Source organism: Danio rerio, chromosome 15 (genome assembly GCF_052040795.2).
Source record: "Danio rerio strain M-AB ecotype USA chromosome 15, GRCz13ab, whole genome shotgun sequence".
Classification (NCBI taxonomy): Eukaryota; Metazoa; Chordata; class Actinopteri; order Cypriniformes; family Danionidae; genus Danio; species Danio rerio.
Genome location: NC_141035.1, coordinates 19821716 through 19836215, shown reverse-complemented (window position 1 = coordinate 19836215; position 14500 = coordinate 19821716). Strand labels below are relative to the sequence as shown.

Here is a 14500-nt window from a genome sequence, read left to right as displayed (position 1 = left end):
GTTATTTGTTGTATCGACAATTCTCCCTGACCAAATAAAAGGTAATGCCATAACCATGTGCCATTTGTGTGTGTGTGTGTGTGTGTGTTTGTTTGTTTTATGGGGTGCTATATGATTACATACTTGTGAAAATATGATTTACTTGTACATTAGTTTATTCAGTATTACACAGACTAATTTATGATCATGGTGCAAAAATGAGCACACCCTAATGAATAAGTTTGAAGAAGGAATAATATCAAATTGTAATTAACAGGAAAAATATTTCCTTTTGTAGACTCTTTTGTAGGCTGTGATTTTTTTTTTTTTTTTTGCAGCACTTCGCTGTATTTTGTATGTACTGTATTTTTTTGATCCAGTGTTAGGTGACCCTCACTCATAATAATAACTAAAACTGATACAAACTGTCCAAATTCACTAAGAAATGGAGAAAAATATAAACCAGTGTACTAGTTATGCTGGACATTTAAACAAGGTAAAGTTGGTTTTATTTTCACACATCAGTTCAGTGACAACAAGTGACACTCCCTATACTGTTTACCATGCTACATTTACATTTAGTCATTTAGCAGACGCTTTTATCCAAAGCGACTTACAAATGAGGACAAGGAAGTAATTTACACAACCAAGAGCAACAATGAATAAGTGCTATAGGCAAGTTTCAGGTCTGTAAAGTCTAAGAAGGGAAGTATTAGTAGTATTAGTATTTTATTTTTTTATTTTTTTGGTACAGTTAGTGTGATATTCAGAGAGGCAATTGCAGATTAGGAAGTGTAGTGAAGACTAAATAGTTGAGTTTTTAGTCGTTTCTTGAAAATAGCGAGTGACTCTGCTGTTCTGATGCAGTTAGGGAGTTCATTCCACCAACTGGGCAGATTGAGCGTGAGCGTTCGCGAAAGTGATTTCTTCCCTCTTTGGGATGGAACCACGAGGCGACGTTCATTCACAAAGCGCAAGTTTCTGGAGGGCACATAGATCTGCAGAAGCGAGAGCAGATAAGAAGGAGCAAGGCCAGAAGTCACTTTGTAGGCAAACATCAGAGCTTTGAATTTGATGCGAGCAGCAACTGGCAGCCAGTGCAAACGGACTAGCAGCAGAGTGACATGTGCTTGTTTAGGTTCATTGAAGACCACTCGTGCTGCTGCGTTCTGCGTTCTGAGGCTTGATAGAGTTAGCTGGAAGCCCAGCTAGTAGAGAGTTGCAGTAATCCAGTTTGGAGAGAACAAGAGCTTGAACAAGGAGTTGAGCTGCATGTTCAGATAAGAAGGGTCGGATCTTTCTGATGTTACAGAGTGCGAATCTGCACGATCGAGCAGTTCTAGAAATGTGGTCAGAGAAGTTTAGTTGGTCATCAATCGTTAATCCAAGGCTTTTCACCATTTTGGATGCAGTAATGGTTGCCCCATCCATCGGGATTGAAAAGTTATGGTGTAAAGTCGAGTTGGCAGAAACTACAAGCATTTCCGTTTTTGCGAGGTTCAGCTGAAGATGATGATCTTTCATCCAGTGTGAAATATCCAACAGGCAGGCTGAGATGCGAGCTGGAACCGAGGGATCATCAGGATGAAAAGAGAGGTATAGCTGGGTATCATCAGCATAGCAGTGGTAGGAGAATCCATGTCTCTGGATGACTGGTCCTAGAGATGAAGTGTAGATGGAGAAGAGAAGTGGCCCAAGAACAGAGCCTTGAGGTACCCCAGTGTTTAGATGCTGTAGGTTGGACACCTCTCCCCTCCAAGACACCCTGAATGACCTGTCAGAGAGGTAAGATCTGAACCATTGTATAATAGTGCCCGCAACGCCCAGTGACTCAAGCGTAGAAAGCAGGATCTGGTGGTTTACAGTGTCAAAAGCAGCTGACAAGTCCAGCAAAATGAGGACTGATGATTTAGAGTCTGCTTTAGCCAGTCTGAGATCCTCCACGACCGAGAGCAGGGCAGTCTCAGTTGAGTGGCCTTTCTTAAAGCCGGATTGCTTGTTGTCCATGAGATTGTTTTGAGTAAGAAAGTCCAGGACTTGATTGAACACTACTTTCTCCAGAATCTTGGCCATGAATGGAATGCTACTTTGAATATTCGATCAGAAATAACATGCAAGTGTGACTTCAAAACAACATTAGCCCTATTTAATTTACTTTGAACAATGTTGTACTTTGATAGTCACTGGCTGATAATATAAAATCCATATTTAGTATTTGCAAAAATACTTTACTGATAATATAATATTAAGAAGAAAGTCTGAATGTGTGAATATTAAACCAACTTTACCTCAGTATTTAAACACATGGATTGAACATTAGAGAATTATAATTATTAAATTAAAATAATGATCTACAAATTAAACAGTTTTCCCACCTGAATGTTAACTATTTAACTAGAAAATTATTATTTATTCATTCATTCATTTCCTTGTCGGCTTAGTCCCTTTAGAAAATGATTATATATGTTGAAAATAAAAATTACACGTCAGTTAATGGTAAAAGCATGTGCTTGAGTTATTGCTAGGAATATCAATTCACAGCGAAAAAGCAAGCATGTCTGGGTTTAAAGTCTTGAAGATGTCTTTTTTTTAAATTAACAAATACAGAATTATACAATATTATACACAAAAAATACATGCCAGAGTGTATATATACAAAAAAAAATCAGTAATTGAAAATCTTATATCCCTTAAAAATATTACAAGTCTTCTTTGCTTTGTTATTAACCATGTTTTCCAAACTTGTGCAGTAGTCCTTAGTCTCTTGAAGAAAATGAACAAAATTTGGCTTTGATACAGTCCATTTTTTATGTATATGAAACTTTCCCAAAATAATAAAAAGTTGTACTAGAAAGGTCTTTTTTTTTTTACATGTATTAACATAATAAATGCAAATATCATTTTTTTTTTACTTAAATACAATATTAGTTTTCTTTCTTAGAAAATTTTCCACATCCACCCAGAAAATCCTTGTGTATATACAATCACTAAACATGCGGACAATAGATTCCTTTTCCATGCAACAAAAATCACAGGAATAATAAATATCCAAATTAAATCTCTCTAAAACCTCTTTAACTGGATATATACTATGTAAAATTTTAAATGTAACTTCTTTTACTTTGTTATTTATACAATATATTTTAAAAAAAACGCCAAGCTTTTTTCCAATTTATATTTATGAATACATTGGTCCATTTTAAATTATTATATACAACTGTATCACCTGGTATAATATTTCTAATATATTTATTAGTATAACTTTGTTTAATAATATCAATATCTCCAAAAAAAAAGGTTTTCTTTAACATATTCTCCTTCAAAAGATTTATTTCCATACGCTCTTATAAAATGAAGAAGCTGTTGAGATATGGCATCAAATACAGTACTATACCCTTTGGAGTAACTGGAAAACCAAATTTATCTAAAAATTCACTGTAAGATAATAAATTACCGTTTAAATTAAGAAGTTGTCTAACTAATACAATATCATTTTCATACCATTTTTGGAAGAAGAGAGATTTATTTTTATATTGAATACATCTATTATTCTAGATAATATACTTGTTTGGGGGAAAAAAAATGTGTTAATATCCAGGCTAATAAAGCTTGTTTGTGAAATTAAGCTAATTTCACTGGAAGTTTGTCGATTTTAAAATCACAACTCAACAGAAATTCTATACCCCCAATCATGTCAAATATATGTTTTGGAAAAGTATACCACATACTTTCCTTTTCTTTCATGAATTTAATTAACCAATTCATTTTGAATGTATTGTTTAAAGTTTCAAAACTTAACACAGATAACTCACCATTGCATTTTTGTTGACACATAATTTTCTTTCTTAAATAGCGATGTCTATCTCTCCATAAAAAATTAAATAGTATTTTGTCTAATTCTGTATTTGATGGCATCTCTAAAGCTAAAGACACATAGACAGATCTTGATATTCCTTCTGCTTTGGACAGTAAAAATCTACCATCAGGGATAAATCTCTTTGAAGCAAGATATTAAATCTAGTCTTAGTTTTATTTATTATGGGTTGAAAATTAAGCTTATTATGTTCATTTTCTTCTTTATGAATGACAACCCCTAAATATGTAACTGTATCTTTAAAAGAAATACTATGTAATTCTGTCGAATTGCATGATTTAATTGGAAATAACACAGATTTATTAATATTCATTTTAAGACCTAATGATACTAAGGAAAATTCTTTTACACAGTTAACTGCTTTTAATATTTCTAAATTATTTTAAGTAAAATAGTTGTATTATCTGCTAGTTGGGATAATTTAAATTCTTTTCCAAATACGCTTATACCTTCAAAATCTGCTTTTTTAATATATAGGGCCATAATTTGTGACTAATAAAAACAAAAATGGAGATAAAGGGCTACCCTGTTGTATACCTCGATTAATCTCAAGTCTACCACTTGTACCTGCAGATAATTTAACTGAGCTATTGCATCCATTGTAAATAGTTCTAACAACTGTTTTAAAGTACTCACCAAAACCAAAATGTTTAATGCATCTAAACAGAAACTCATGACTTACAGTATCAAATGCTTTATAAAAGTCTATAAATAAAATAAAAGAGTCATTTGGTATATAATAATTATAATCAATCATATCTAAAAGTAACCTAATATTATTACTGATATGTCTTCCAGTCATAAAGCCTGTTTGCTCTTCTTCAATAATCTCCCCCAGACCCTTTTTTAATCTTGCAAAAACAAGAGCAAAAAGTTTTGCATCATCGTTATTCAGAAGAGTAATCGGTCTCCAGTTATCAATATAAAGTTTATCCTTATTGGGTTTAGGGATTATTGTAATAAGACCTTGTTTAAGAGTTGTGGGTAGCTCCCCACAAGTAATAGATTCTTTAAACATTGCGACTAAAAAAGGAGATAACTGTGTTATAAACGTCTTGTAAAATTCACTAGTCAATCCATCGTTTCCTGGAGATTTATTATCCTTCAATCCCTTCAATTTATTTATCTCTTCTAGATTAATATCTTGGTCACAAAGTATTTAAAGTCTTCTTGTATAATACTTGTTGTATCAGATATTTTACTTAATAACAATTCAGCTTCTTTTTCATTGTAAGGGTCTGAAGTATATAGATTCTTATAAAACTGTGTGACATACTCAGCAATTTCTTTATTACTTTCACATATTCTGTTATTAATACTGAGTTTACACATAGATGACATTTCATTTTTACGTTTTTCTAAATTAAAAAAAAATATTTAGTATTTTTTTCTCCTTGTTTAATCCACTTTTGTCTACTTACAAAGGCACCTTTAGAAGTCTTGAAGATGTCATTAATTAACAAACAACGAACAATGACATAAAAACTCCACCCAAGTCTCAACCAATAGCAAACAATTAATCTGCATGCGGTGCAGCGCTGTGTTTAATGCAGGATTTCTGCTAAACGTGTATTTCCCTGCAGTTCATACTTTACGGGGGACTAATACATCATAAGGAGATGATGATAAGATGATGATATGCTGCCAAATATAGTTTTAGAAATATCCCCTCACCACAGATGTAAAGCACATCACTGCCACGACCTGTATATAGGGGTGGTTTCCGCTGCTTCGAATGCCCGGATGAACCTCGGTGGTCCGGGGTGCAGGCTTCAAACCTGTAGCTGCCTAGCGGCAGAGTGGTTCAATTCCACCTTTCGGGCGACCATGAGTCTCATCACTACAAAAATATATAAGAAAATACACAAAACAGACGATACTGAAAATAATAAACGTTACTTATAAAATACTTTGCGTCATGTGCCGCTTTATAATTTTCATAAACCCGGAAGCGTAGCCACGCGAACAACCCAATCAGCGCATTAAACACTCAACTGGACCAATCACAGCGCTCACTGAAGTGTCTGTCATAGGAAATGACGTACAGTGCCCTTGGTTAGCTTCATGCATGCTGGATTGAGAGGCTAGCAGGCTAACATTTATCATGTAAAACAATTTATAACATTTCCCGATCGCGTCAATCCCCGGTAAGAGTGCTGAATTGTTTGCTAATATTAGTATATCGATATTATAGTTGTAGGATCAGATGATTTCATGTGACATAAAGAGTAGAGCTGCTGAAGATTCAGCTTTAAACCACCGGATAAAATGACAATATGCTGAGTAAAACATGGTGGTTTATAGGTGGTTTTAAGTAAATAAAGCAAAGTATAATTATTTAATCTTATTTAATTATTTGTTTCATGCAAATGTGATCTTTAAATGGTCCCTTTTAATATGTCAGAAACTATTGTTTCGCATTTTATTGCAAATAAAATGTCAATATAAAGAAGCTATTCTATCAATACTTTAATGACATTTTAGTGTGTAAAACTTCTCTAATTTCTAAAAAGTTTTACTGAAGACAGATTCAGAAAGAAAATGTATCTGATTTACATGTTTTGTCCACATATAACATTCATTCATTCATTCATTTTTTTTTCTTCGGCATAGTCCATTTAATTATCTGGGGTCACCATAGTGGAATGAACCGTCAACTTATCCAGCATATATTTTAATGTTTTAATATGTTCCAGCTGCAACCCATCACTGGGAAACACCCAAACACTCTCATTCACACCCATACACTACAGACAATTTAGCTTACCCATTTCACCTATAACATGTCTTTGGACTTTTGGGGAAAACCGGAGCACCCGGAGGAAACCCTTGTGAACACTGGGAGAACATGCAAACTCCACATAGAAATGCCAACTGGCCCAGCCGAGGAACCTTCTTACTGTAAGGCGATCATGCTACTTAATGAGCCACTGTGACACCCCTCATATATAACATAGGCAAAAAAAAAAGGAAAACCAATATGAAAAGTCTGTATCTTAGAACAAAAAATGTGTTTAAATAGATCCGTATCTGATCAATTACATTTGTAATGAGGTGAAATATTTTGGAAGATTCTATGTATTTTCTTTCTTTGAATAATGTACCCTATGAATTATTTTCAACTGAAAAATTAAATTTCTAGAATAGGGCTGGGCGATTAATCAAAAAGTAATTGAAATCGACATTCAGAACCTGTAATCGATAACATTTTTCCAGGTCAATTTTTTCTATTACTTTCCCTGTCGGGGAAAGTCATGTGACCCCTTGTCTCCACAAGTCATGTGACCCCGCTCTGTTAAGGCTAATTCATACTTCTGCGTCCACTTTACAGCCACATCTATTCTCTGGTCAAGTAGGACGATAAACTCATTCTTGAGCCTTACTTTGCTCTACATTGATGATGATTGAAAGCTGTGTCAGAGATGCCTTGAGATGGCATATTCTCCATTACATTAAAGTTATTATTTACATTTTAATAAATGTTTACAGAAGATGCACGACATGCACTGCTTAACATTTTATTTACTAGATATACAAGAGTTTTTTTATTTAGAAGAGATTCTGCTTATTTTCAACTTTTGATATGAAACGCTCCAAAAAAAATAATAAATTTTGTTTCTAAAAGTGCAAGTTATTTATTTTCACTTTTTAAAGGAAAAGTTTGTTTTAGTCGATGTGTGCTTCAATTTCAGTTGTTCAACATTGATGTTCATTAAATAATCATAGATAGTAGATAGTGCGTGCTTCCTTCAGTTATTTTAAAATCAAGTAAAGTACCTTTCATTCAAGACTCTCTCACCTATAATATGTGAGCATATTTATTGTACAAAACCTGTCAAAAAATAGTAAAAAAATAAATCATATTAAAAAAAATAATCCTTTATTAATCGTAATCGAGTTTTTGAATTTACACCAAATTGCCCAGCCCTAGTCTAGAATTAATAGTGATTATTAATGATTGCCACATAATTAATATTTTTATAGTCACACAATTTCGCTCAGAAAAAAAAAGAAAAATTAGAGCTGTTTTATTTTAATTCTTTAATAAAAACCCATTTCCATCATTAACCCAGAGTTAATTCATTATTATTTTCTATATCTAATCAGTGTACATATTCAACTCTTCTTTCTAAGGGTTTGTCTCACACGATGCCTCTACACAAGTATCCCCCAAAGATCTGGGAAGCCCTGAAGCTGCAGAAAGGCATCTACGCGCGTCTGCCGCAGCATTACCTGCGCTCTCTGCAGGACACCTCTCCTCCCACCACTGTGCACTGGAAACCCCTGGGTGTCAAATACAGGATCAATCCTGATACGAGACAACGAGAGAGAGTCCAGGATGTGCCAATCCCCGTTTACTATCCTCCAGAGTCACAGGATGGACTCTGGGGTGGAGAAGGCTGGATATCTGGCTTCAGATATGCCAAAGACGACAAGGTAAAATAAAGGAGATGCCAATAGTGCAACTTATTTTGGTAATAATTATTTAAAATCAATTTTGAGCAAATGCATAACCAGCAAGCAATGTCAAAAAGCTTTCCTGAGCCTGATTAATAAACTGCTTGTAATTATGTTTTCTAATTTTTACTGGAAATTTTGTGTCAAAATGTCATATCTGTATACATTAAAAGAATAGTTTACCTCAAAAAACTTTTTGTAATTTTTCTAGATTTTAGTTTGCTATTTAACATTCCAATTTAAGAATTTATTTAGAAAACTGATAAAATTGAAAATCCTTTTTATATCAAATTTTAACAATAGTACACAACAAGTGAGGGCCAAATGCGAAAATGACTGATATGGAAGTACTACAGTGCTGTAAGCTCAGCGGACCTATTCTGTTCATGCTATGCACAAAAGAATGTGTTTAGGCCAAGATAAAAAATATGTATAAACAGTTAGGTCCATAAATATTTGTACACCTGACACAATTCTAACAATTTTGAGTCTATACTCCGACACAATGGATTTGAAATGAAACAAACAAGATGTGCTTTATCGGTAGACTGTCAGCTTTAATTTGAGGGTATTTACATCCAGTGTAGGAATTACAACAGTTTGCATATGTGCCTCCCACTTGTTAAGGGACCAAAAGTAATTGGACAGAATAATAATCATAAATTAAACTTTCATTTTTTAATACCTGGCTGCAAATCCCTTGCAGTCAATTACAATCTGAAGTATGGAACGTATAGACATCGCCAGATGCTGGGATTCATTTTTGGTGGTGCTCTGCCAGGCCTCTACAGCAACTGTCTTCAGTTCCTGCTTGTTCTTGGGGCATTTTACCTTCAGTTTTGTCTTTAGCCATTGCATAATATAGTTATAGCCAAAGCATTTGGCTTAATATGAGCATTAATATTGTGTTGGAATTATATTAACAAGGTGGAATTATATCACAAAGCATTGTTATCTTGTAGTTACCTAGCTGGGGACTAATTTCAGGCACTGTGTAATATCATATAGCCCATAACTGCAATTGCAGGTTTTAAACAGAGATGGTGACAAAGATTCAAAAGTGAGAGATTGCAGCTTTAAATCATAAAGTTATTTTAGGATGGCTTATCTAAGAGATTCTCATGTGAATATGAATTATTATTAATATTATTGCAGCTTTCCACAAGACTGCCCAAAACCTGGAAGCCCCAGCTGTTTACAAGAGAGCTGTACAGCGAGATCCTCGACCAGAAGTTCAGTGTGACAGTCACTTCTCGAACACTGGACCTTATCGATGCCGCTTTTGGCTTCGACTTCTACATTCTGAAGGTGAGAATCTATAAGTCTCATTTAGCCTGTTTCAATATTTGACCAAAATTATAATAGTTCTACATAATAATATACGTGTATGGTATATAGTTTATTATTTTAATTATGGCATATTGCATTATATTATGATGATAATAAAAAACAAGTTGTGCATAATAATGTATGTTTATATAGAAATAGTATAAAGTGTTGTTATAAATTATTTCATATAATATTAAAACCGTATTTTAAAAAGGACTTTAAAGGTTTCACAGTGTTTGTGGCATTAATTGTGTATTATTATGCAAAAATTGCAGTTACTGTTTGTGCAGTAGCATAAGTAAATGGACAATAATGATAGAAGAAATGTTCATTATTATCAAAAACATGACTAAAATCCGCACATCTTTGGTAGATAGAACGTTTCATTATGTAATTGCAAAAAAAAATTAATTATAGAAATTAACACTTCTGTATAATAATATTTGTGAAAGTATTGTAAAATAGTTTTTTTCAATATTATATAAAACATATAATAATATATAAATTTATATATGAAAATTCATAATTATATATGAATAATATATGTTCATGGCATAAAGTTTTGTGTATATGGTATATTTCCCTGTATTATTTGTCATATATGACATTTGGTATGTTGTATTATTTTATGACAATCATACAACTTTTAAGATTATAATAATATGTTTATATAACAAAATTCACTATATATATGGTAATATTAAATAATGCATATTATATTAAAACATCTAATAAAAGGTCAATAAAAAGAGCTCCAAATGTTTCTGGCATTTATTATGTATTATTATTTTTAATTATTAAGATAAAATAGCTATACATTATTTTACTAGTATGTTACAAAATATCTGCAGTAAGTCTGGCATGTAGTATGCTTTGTGGAATTACTACACTCACCGGCCAATTTATTAGGCAACTGCTCGTTAACACAAATTTCTAATCAGCCAATCACATGGCAGCAACTCAGTGCATTTAAGCATGTAGACATAGTCAAGAGGATCTGCAGTTTAAACCGAGCATCAGAATGGGGACTAAAGGTTAAGTGACTTTAAACGTGGCATGTTTGTTGGTGCCAGATGGGCTGGTCAGAGTATTTCAGAAACTGCTGATCTACTGAGATTTTCAATGATATTGTAATGAAAGTGTTAAGCAGTAATATATATATATTATACATTTATTTAATTCCTTTTTAGTATGTTATAATTACGGGCTAAATACAAGCAGAACAAATCATGCGTTCAAAAACATTCATGTGTTCAATTCAGTTTAATAAACTATCAATTTACATAATAATCCTCTTATGTTACTTTTTTGTTGTTGAAGAAGTTTATAGGTATATTTGATCTATATTTTGTGTGGATCTGTTTTTAACCAGACCCCAAAACAAGATTTGAACTCCAAATTCGGGATGAATCTAAAACGAGCAATGCTTCTACGGCTGGCACGCAAAGACACAGAACTGTACCCCGAGGATCAACAGCGCAGAGAGAAAATCTACAAGCGCTACAAGGTGAGTTGATTTAGTGCTAATATAAATGAACCACCCAACCGTGCTAGTAATCAACCTGTGTGTGTTATCTTCCACTTGCCTTTGTCTGGATTCCTGCGAGCAGCAGTTTGAGGTGCCAGAGGAGGAGGCTGAATGGGTGGGCTTGAGTCTGGAGGAGGCAGTCGAGAAACAGAGACTACTGGAGAAAAAGGTAATACAAATGATTGTGAGGGATAGTCAGTGGTAGAGAAATTTCATATAGTCATTATACAGAGCCTGACAAAGGTCTTGTCGTGGATCCCAGTTGCAAGAGCAGCAAATAATAACTTGACTCCTAGTTGATCATTTGAAAAAGTGGCAAAAGGTAGATTTTTCAGATGAATCATCTGTCGAGCTGCATCCCAATCATTACAGATACTGCAGAAGCAATGACCCAAAATTCTCACAGAAATCAGTCAAGTTTGGTGAATTACAAATTACATTTAATATCGGGGTATGCGAGAGATCTGCAGAGCCAATGGCAACATCAACAGTCTGAGGTATCAAGACATTTGTGCTGCCCATTACATTACAAACCACAGAAGAGGGCAAATTCTTTAGCATGATAGTGCTCCTTCTCATACTTCAGCCTCCACATCAAAGTTCCTGAAAGCAAAGAAGGTCAAGGTGCTCCAGGATTGGCCAGCCCAGTCACCAGATATGAACATTATTGAGCATGTCTGGCGTAAGATGAATGAAGAGGCACTGAAGATGAATCCAAGGAATCTTTCCACTGCACCATGACTTTATATTCTATTCTGGACATTATTTCTGTAAAGTGACGAGACTTTTTTTTAAGCAATGTCAGACCTCACTTTGCTAATTAAATAATAAAAAATCAAGGCATAATCATATTTTATTTTGGTAAAATAAGCGCAATCTAGAGGTCTTTGCCTTTCATATAAGCCACTTCTGATACCAAATGATCAAATAGAAGTCAAATTATTATTTGTTGTTCCTAAAGCTTTTCAGAATTATCAAAATAACAATGATTTTGTTTTTCTAAACAAATTCAAAATTACCTAAACACATCCAAAAAGCATCCAATAACTAGGTCCTATGTCTGGGTGCATGCTCTCAAATAACTGAAGTTTCTAATAACTGCAGGTTTCATCAAGTAAAATTTAATACTTTTTTTATTTACATTTTTAACTATTAAGAATGAAATTTTTGACTTATACAGGTTTTGTTCTAATGTATTATCATAAGGGAATCTTATAATTATTTTTAGTTGTCTCTCCCTGAATTTTTTTGGGGAATCTTCTGTAAAAATGTCTTACAGTTATTGTGAATTGGCTCTTTGCAAAAAAAAAAAAAAAACTTAAATATAAAAAATATGGTTTTATTGAGATGTATTGATGGTGATTGATCAATAAGATGGAAAAATTAAGACCTGTTAAAAAATTATTTAAAATCTAGAACAATATTTCAGTGAATTAAAGATTTTTTTAAATATATATTTTTAAGGTTTTTCACATTTTATTGAGGTAGGAGGGTGTAGGACAGACAGGAATAGCATTGGGAGCAGAGAGAGGGCAAGGGACGGCATAGGACCTTGAGCCAGGAATCGAACTCAGGTTGCCGTGAGCACCTTGGTGCTGCTATATGTCAGCGCACTTAACCACTAGGCTATTGGCGATAAATTTAAGTCTTTTTAAGGCCCGAAATTTAGTTTTTGAAACTTAAGACATTTTAAGACCCAGCGGACACCCTGAATGAGCAGATGTTGTGGTCAATTATAGTTTCAGTCAGCGATGAAACCCAAAGCAGCAACAGATGACTTTAATGTCAACAAGGGAAAAAGGTGATGTGGGTTGGTTGATCCATATATGCTTCATCTAGGCAACAAAACAGGCTATCTTCTTGAAAGTGAAAGAATGTTTAATTCCTCCTGAGGACTTGAAACCCACAATGAATTTGTACATTAATAAAACATGGCAATGTGAATGGGACAACTGCATGAATAATAAATTACATAAAATTAACCCGAAAGTTAATGAAAGAAACTTAGCAAATTATAATTTTGAGACCAGGCATGTTCAGACTGTCTATACTAGATGTCGAATTTCACATTCTAGGTTGACTCATTTGTATTTACTCAACAACGAAGACCCACCTAAATGTAATTACTGCCAGGCTGCTTCTACTATCAAACATATTTTGTTGGAATGTGAAAGTTTAAATACAATTAAACAAAATTTTTATAAGGAGAGTACTTTGATGGACAATTTTAAAAGGATAAAAAGGAAGAATCTTAAATTATTTATCAAAAATTGAACTGAAAAATCATATTTAACTTTAAATATATTTTTGTGTGGATTTCATTTATTTATATTTGATATTTATCTAAGTAACTTTTTATTGTAATACAAATTTCTTTTTATCATGTAATATTTTTATGTATATCCTTTTTCCCATGAAGTAGCCATAAGTTGCTGATGTGGCAGTAAATAAATAATAAATAAATTATATAATTTGCAATTGATAGCTGCAATTGATATTACAACATAGTGATTCAGCACACACAGTTAGTGTTAGGTTCGTTTGAATTAAGTTTGTTTAATAGTTTTTTTTTTCTAGATTTACTTTTATTATGTGCCTCAAGTATATGTGTAGATGCAGGAAATGAGATTTAAATCGAATTATAATCCCACATTTTGTTACACCCTTGCTTATTCCACCAAGTTTTGTATCCGAAAATAAACAAACAACTAAAAATTGCAGCTTTTTTGTGACAAACAACATAATCTGCATTTGGATTTATTTACTTATGTTTATTCTGTGTTTTATGTTGTTATTTTATGTACATAGTTTTTTTTTTTCATTGTTTGTTTGCGCGTGCGTGCATGCGTGTGTGTGTTTATGGGTACAGTATTTCATGGTATTGTTTGTTAAACCTGCACTTGGAAAACTACACAGAAATCCATGTTTATGTTGTTTTTCACAATGCAAAATGCTGCTTTATAAAAGCCAAAATAACTTACGTGATTTGCGGAAAAAATGTAATTGCAATTTTTCTGACTGATACAGCAAGAAAAAAAGTATTGAACCAATTCACTTAGATAATGTATTTCTAAAGGTGTTGTCTTCTGATAAATCTTACTGTTATTCGTCTCTGTCAGGATCCAGAGCCGCTCTACAAGGGTCTGGTGAAGAGTCTCGTGCAGGAGCTCGCCCTTAAGAAGCTCTCAGAGCCGCAGATTGTGGAGAAGAAATGAAACCATCTTCCCTGTTTGAAAGAGAAACGTGTATTTATTTGTGTTATCATCACCAGAAGCTGTGTGCTTGTGTTCTGTAAATATATAATTTTTACTTAATAAACCGATTAAAAGATG

At 33.3% G+C, this 14500-nt stretch overlaps 2 protein-coding genes and 1 non-coding gene across 8 annotated transcripts in view; 2 read left to right on the top strand and 1 right to left on the bottom strand.

Moving 5' to 3' along the window:
* LOC103908820 (uncharacterized) overlaps window positions 1-11325 on the bottom strand; it is a 98486-nt gene extending 87161 nt beyond the window's left edge. For 2 of the 5 annotated variants that reach the window (XM_087283919.1, XM_087283920.1), the window contains exon 1: window positions 11227-11295. The gene's annotated coding sequence lies outside the window, so the exon portion shown is untranslated. Of the gene's footprint in view, window positions 1-5527; window positions 5694-11226 lie in introns of those variants that run through there. The other 3 variants (XM_087283906.1, XM_087283910.1, XM_087283918.1) reach the window with 3 other exon arrangements.
* On the top strand, window positions 5591-5677 carry trnastop-uca (transfer RNA opal suppressor (anticodon UCA)). Its single transcript has one exon. It is a non-coding gene; the product is annotated as a tRNA-Sec (tRNA).
* Window positions 5897-14500, top strand: mrpl28 (mitochondrial ribosomal protein L28). Of its 2 annotated transcripts, none has more exon segments than NM_001024399.1 (6): window positions 5897-6000; window positions 7988-8290; window positions 9467-9619; window positions 11013-11147; window positions 11251-11337; window positions 14288-14496. In NM_001024399.1, coding segments are annotated over 5 exon segments (759 nt in total). In that variant the 5' UTR covers window positions 5897-6000; window positions 7988-8002; the 3' UTR covers window positions 14384-14496.

Bases quoted from the DNA above. Each gene is read 5' to 3' on its own strand.
- mrpl28 (XM_087282974.1), top strand. From the start codon at position 8,003: ATGCCTCTACACAAGTATCCCCCAAAGATCTGGGAAGCCCTGAAGCTG. The intron at 9,620-11,012 runs GTGAGAATCTAT...GTTTTTAACCAG, and splicing joins TCGACTTCTACATTCTGAAG to ACCCCAAAACAAGATTTGAA. The intron at 11,338-14,287 runs GTAATACAAATG...CGTCTCTGTCAG, and splicing joins AGAGACTACTGGAGAAAAAG to GATCCAGAGCCGCTCTACAA.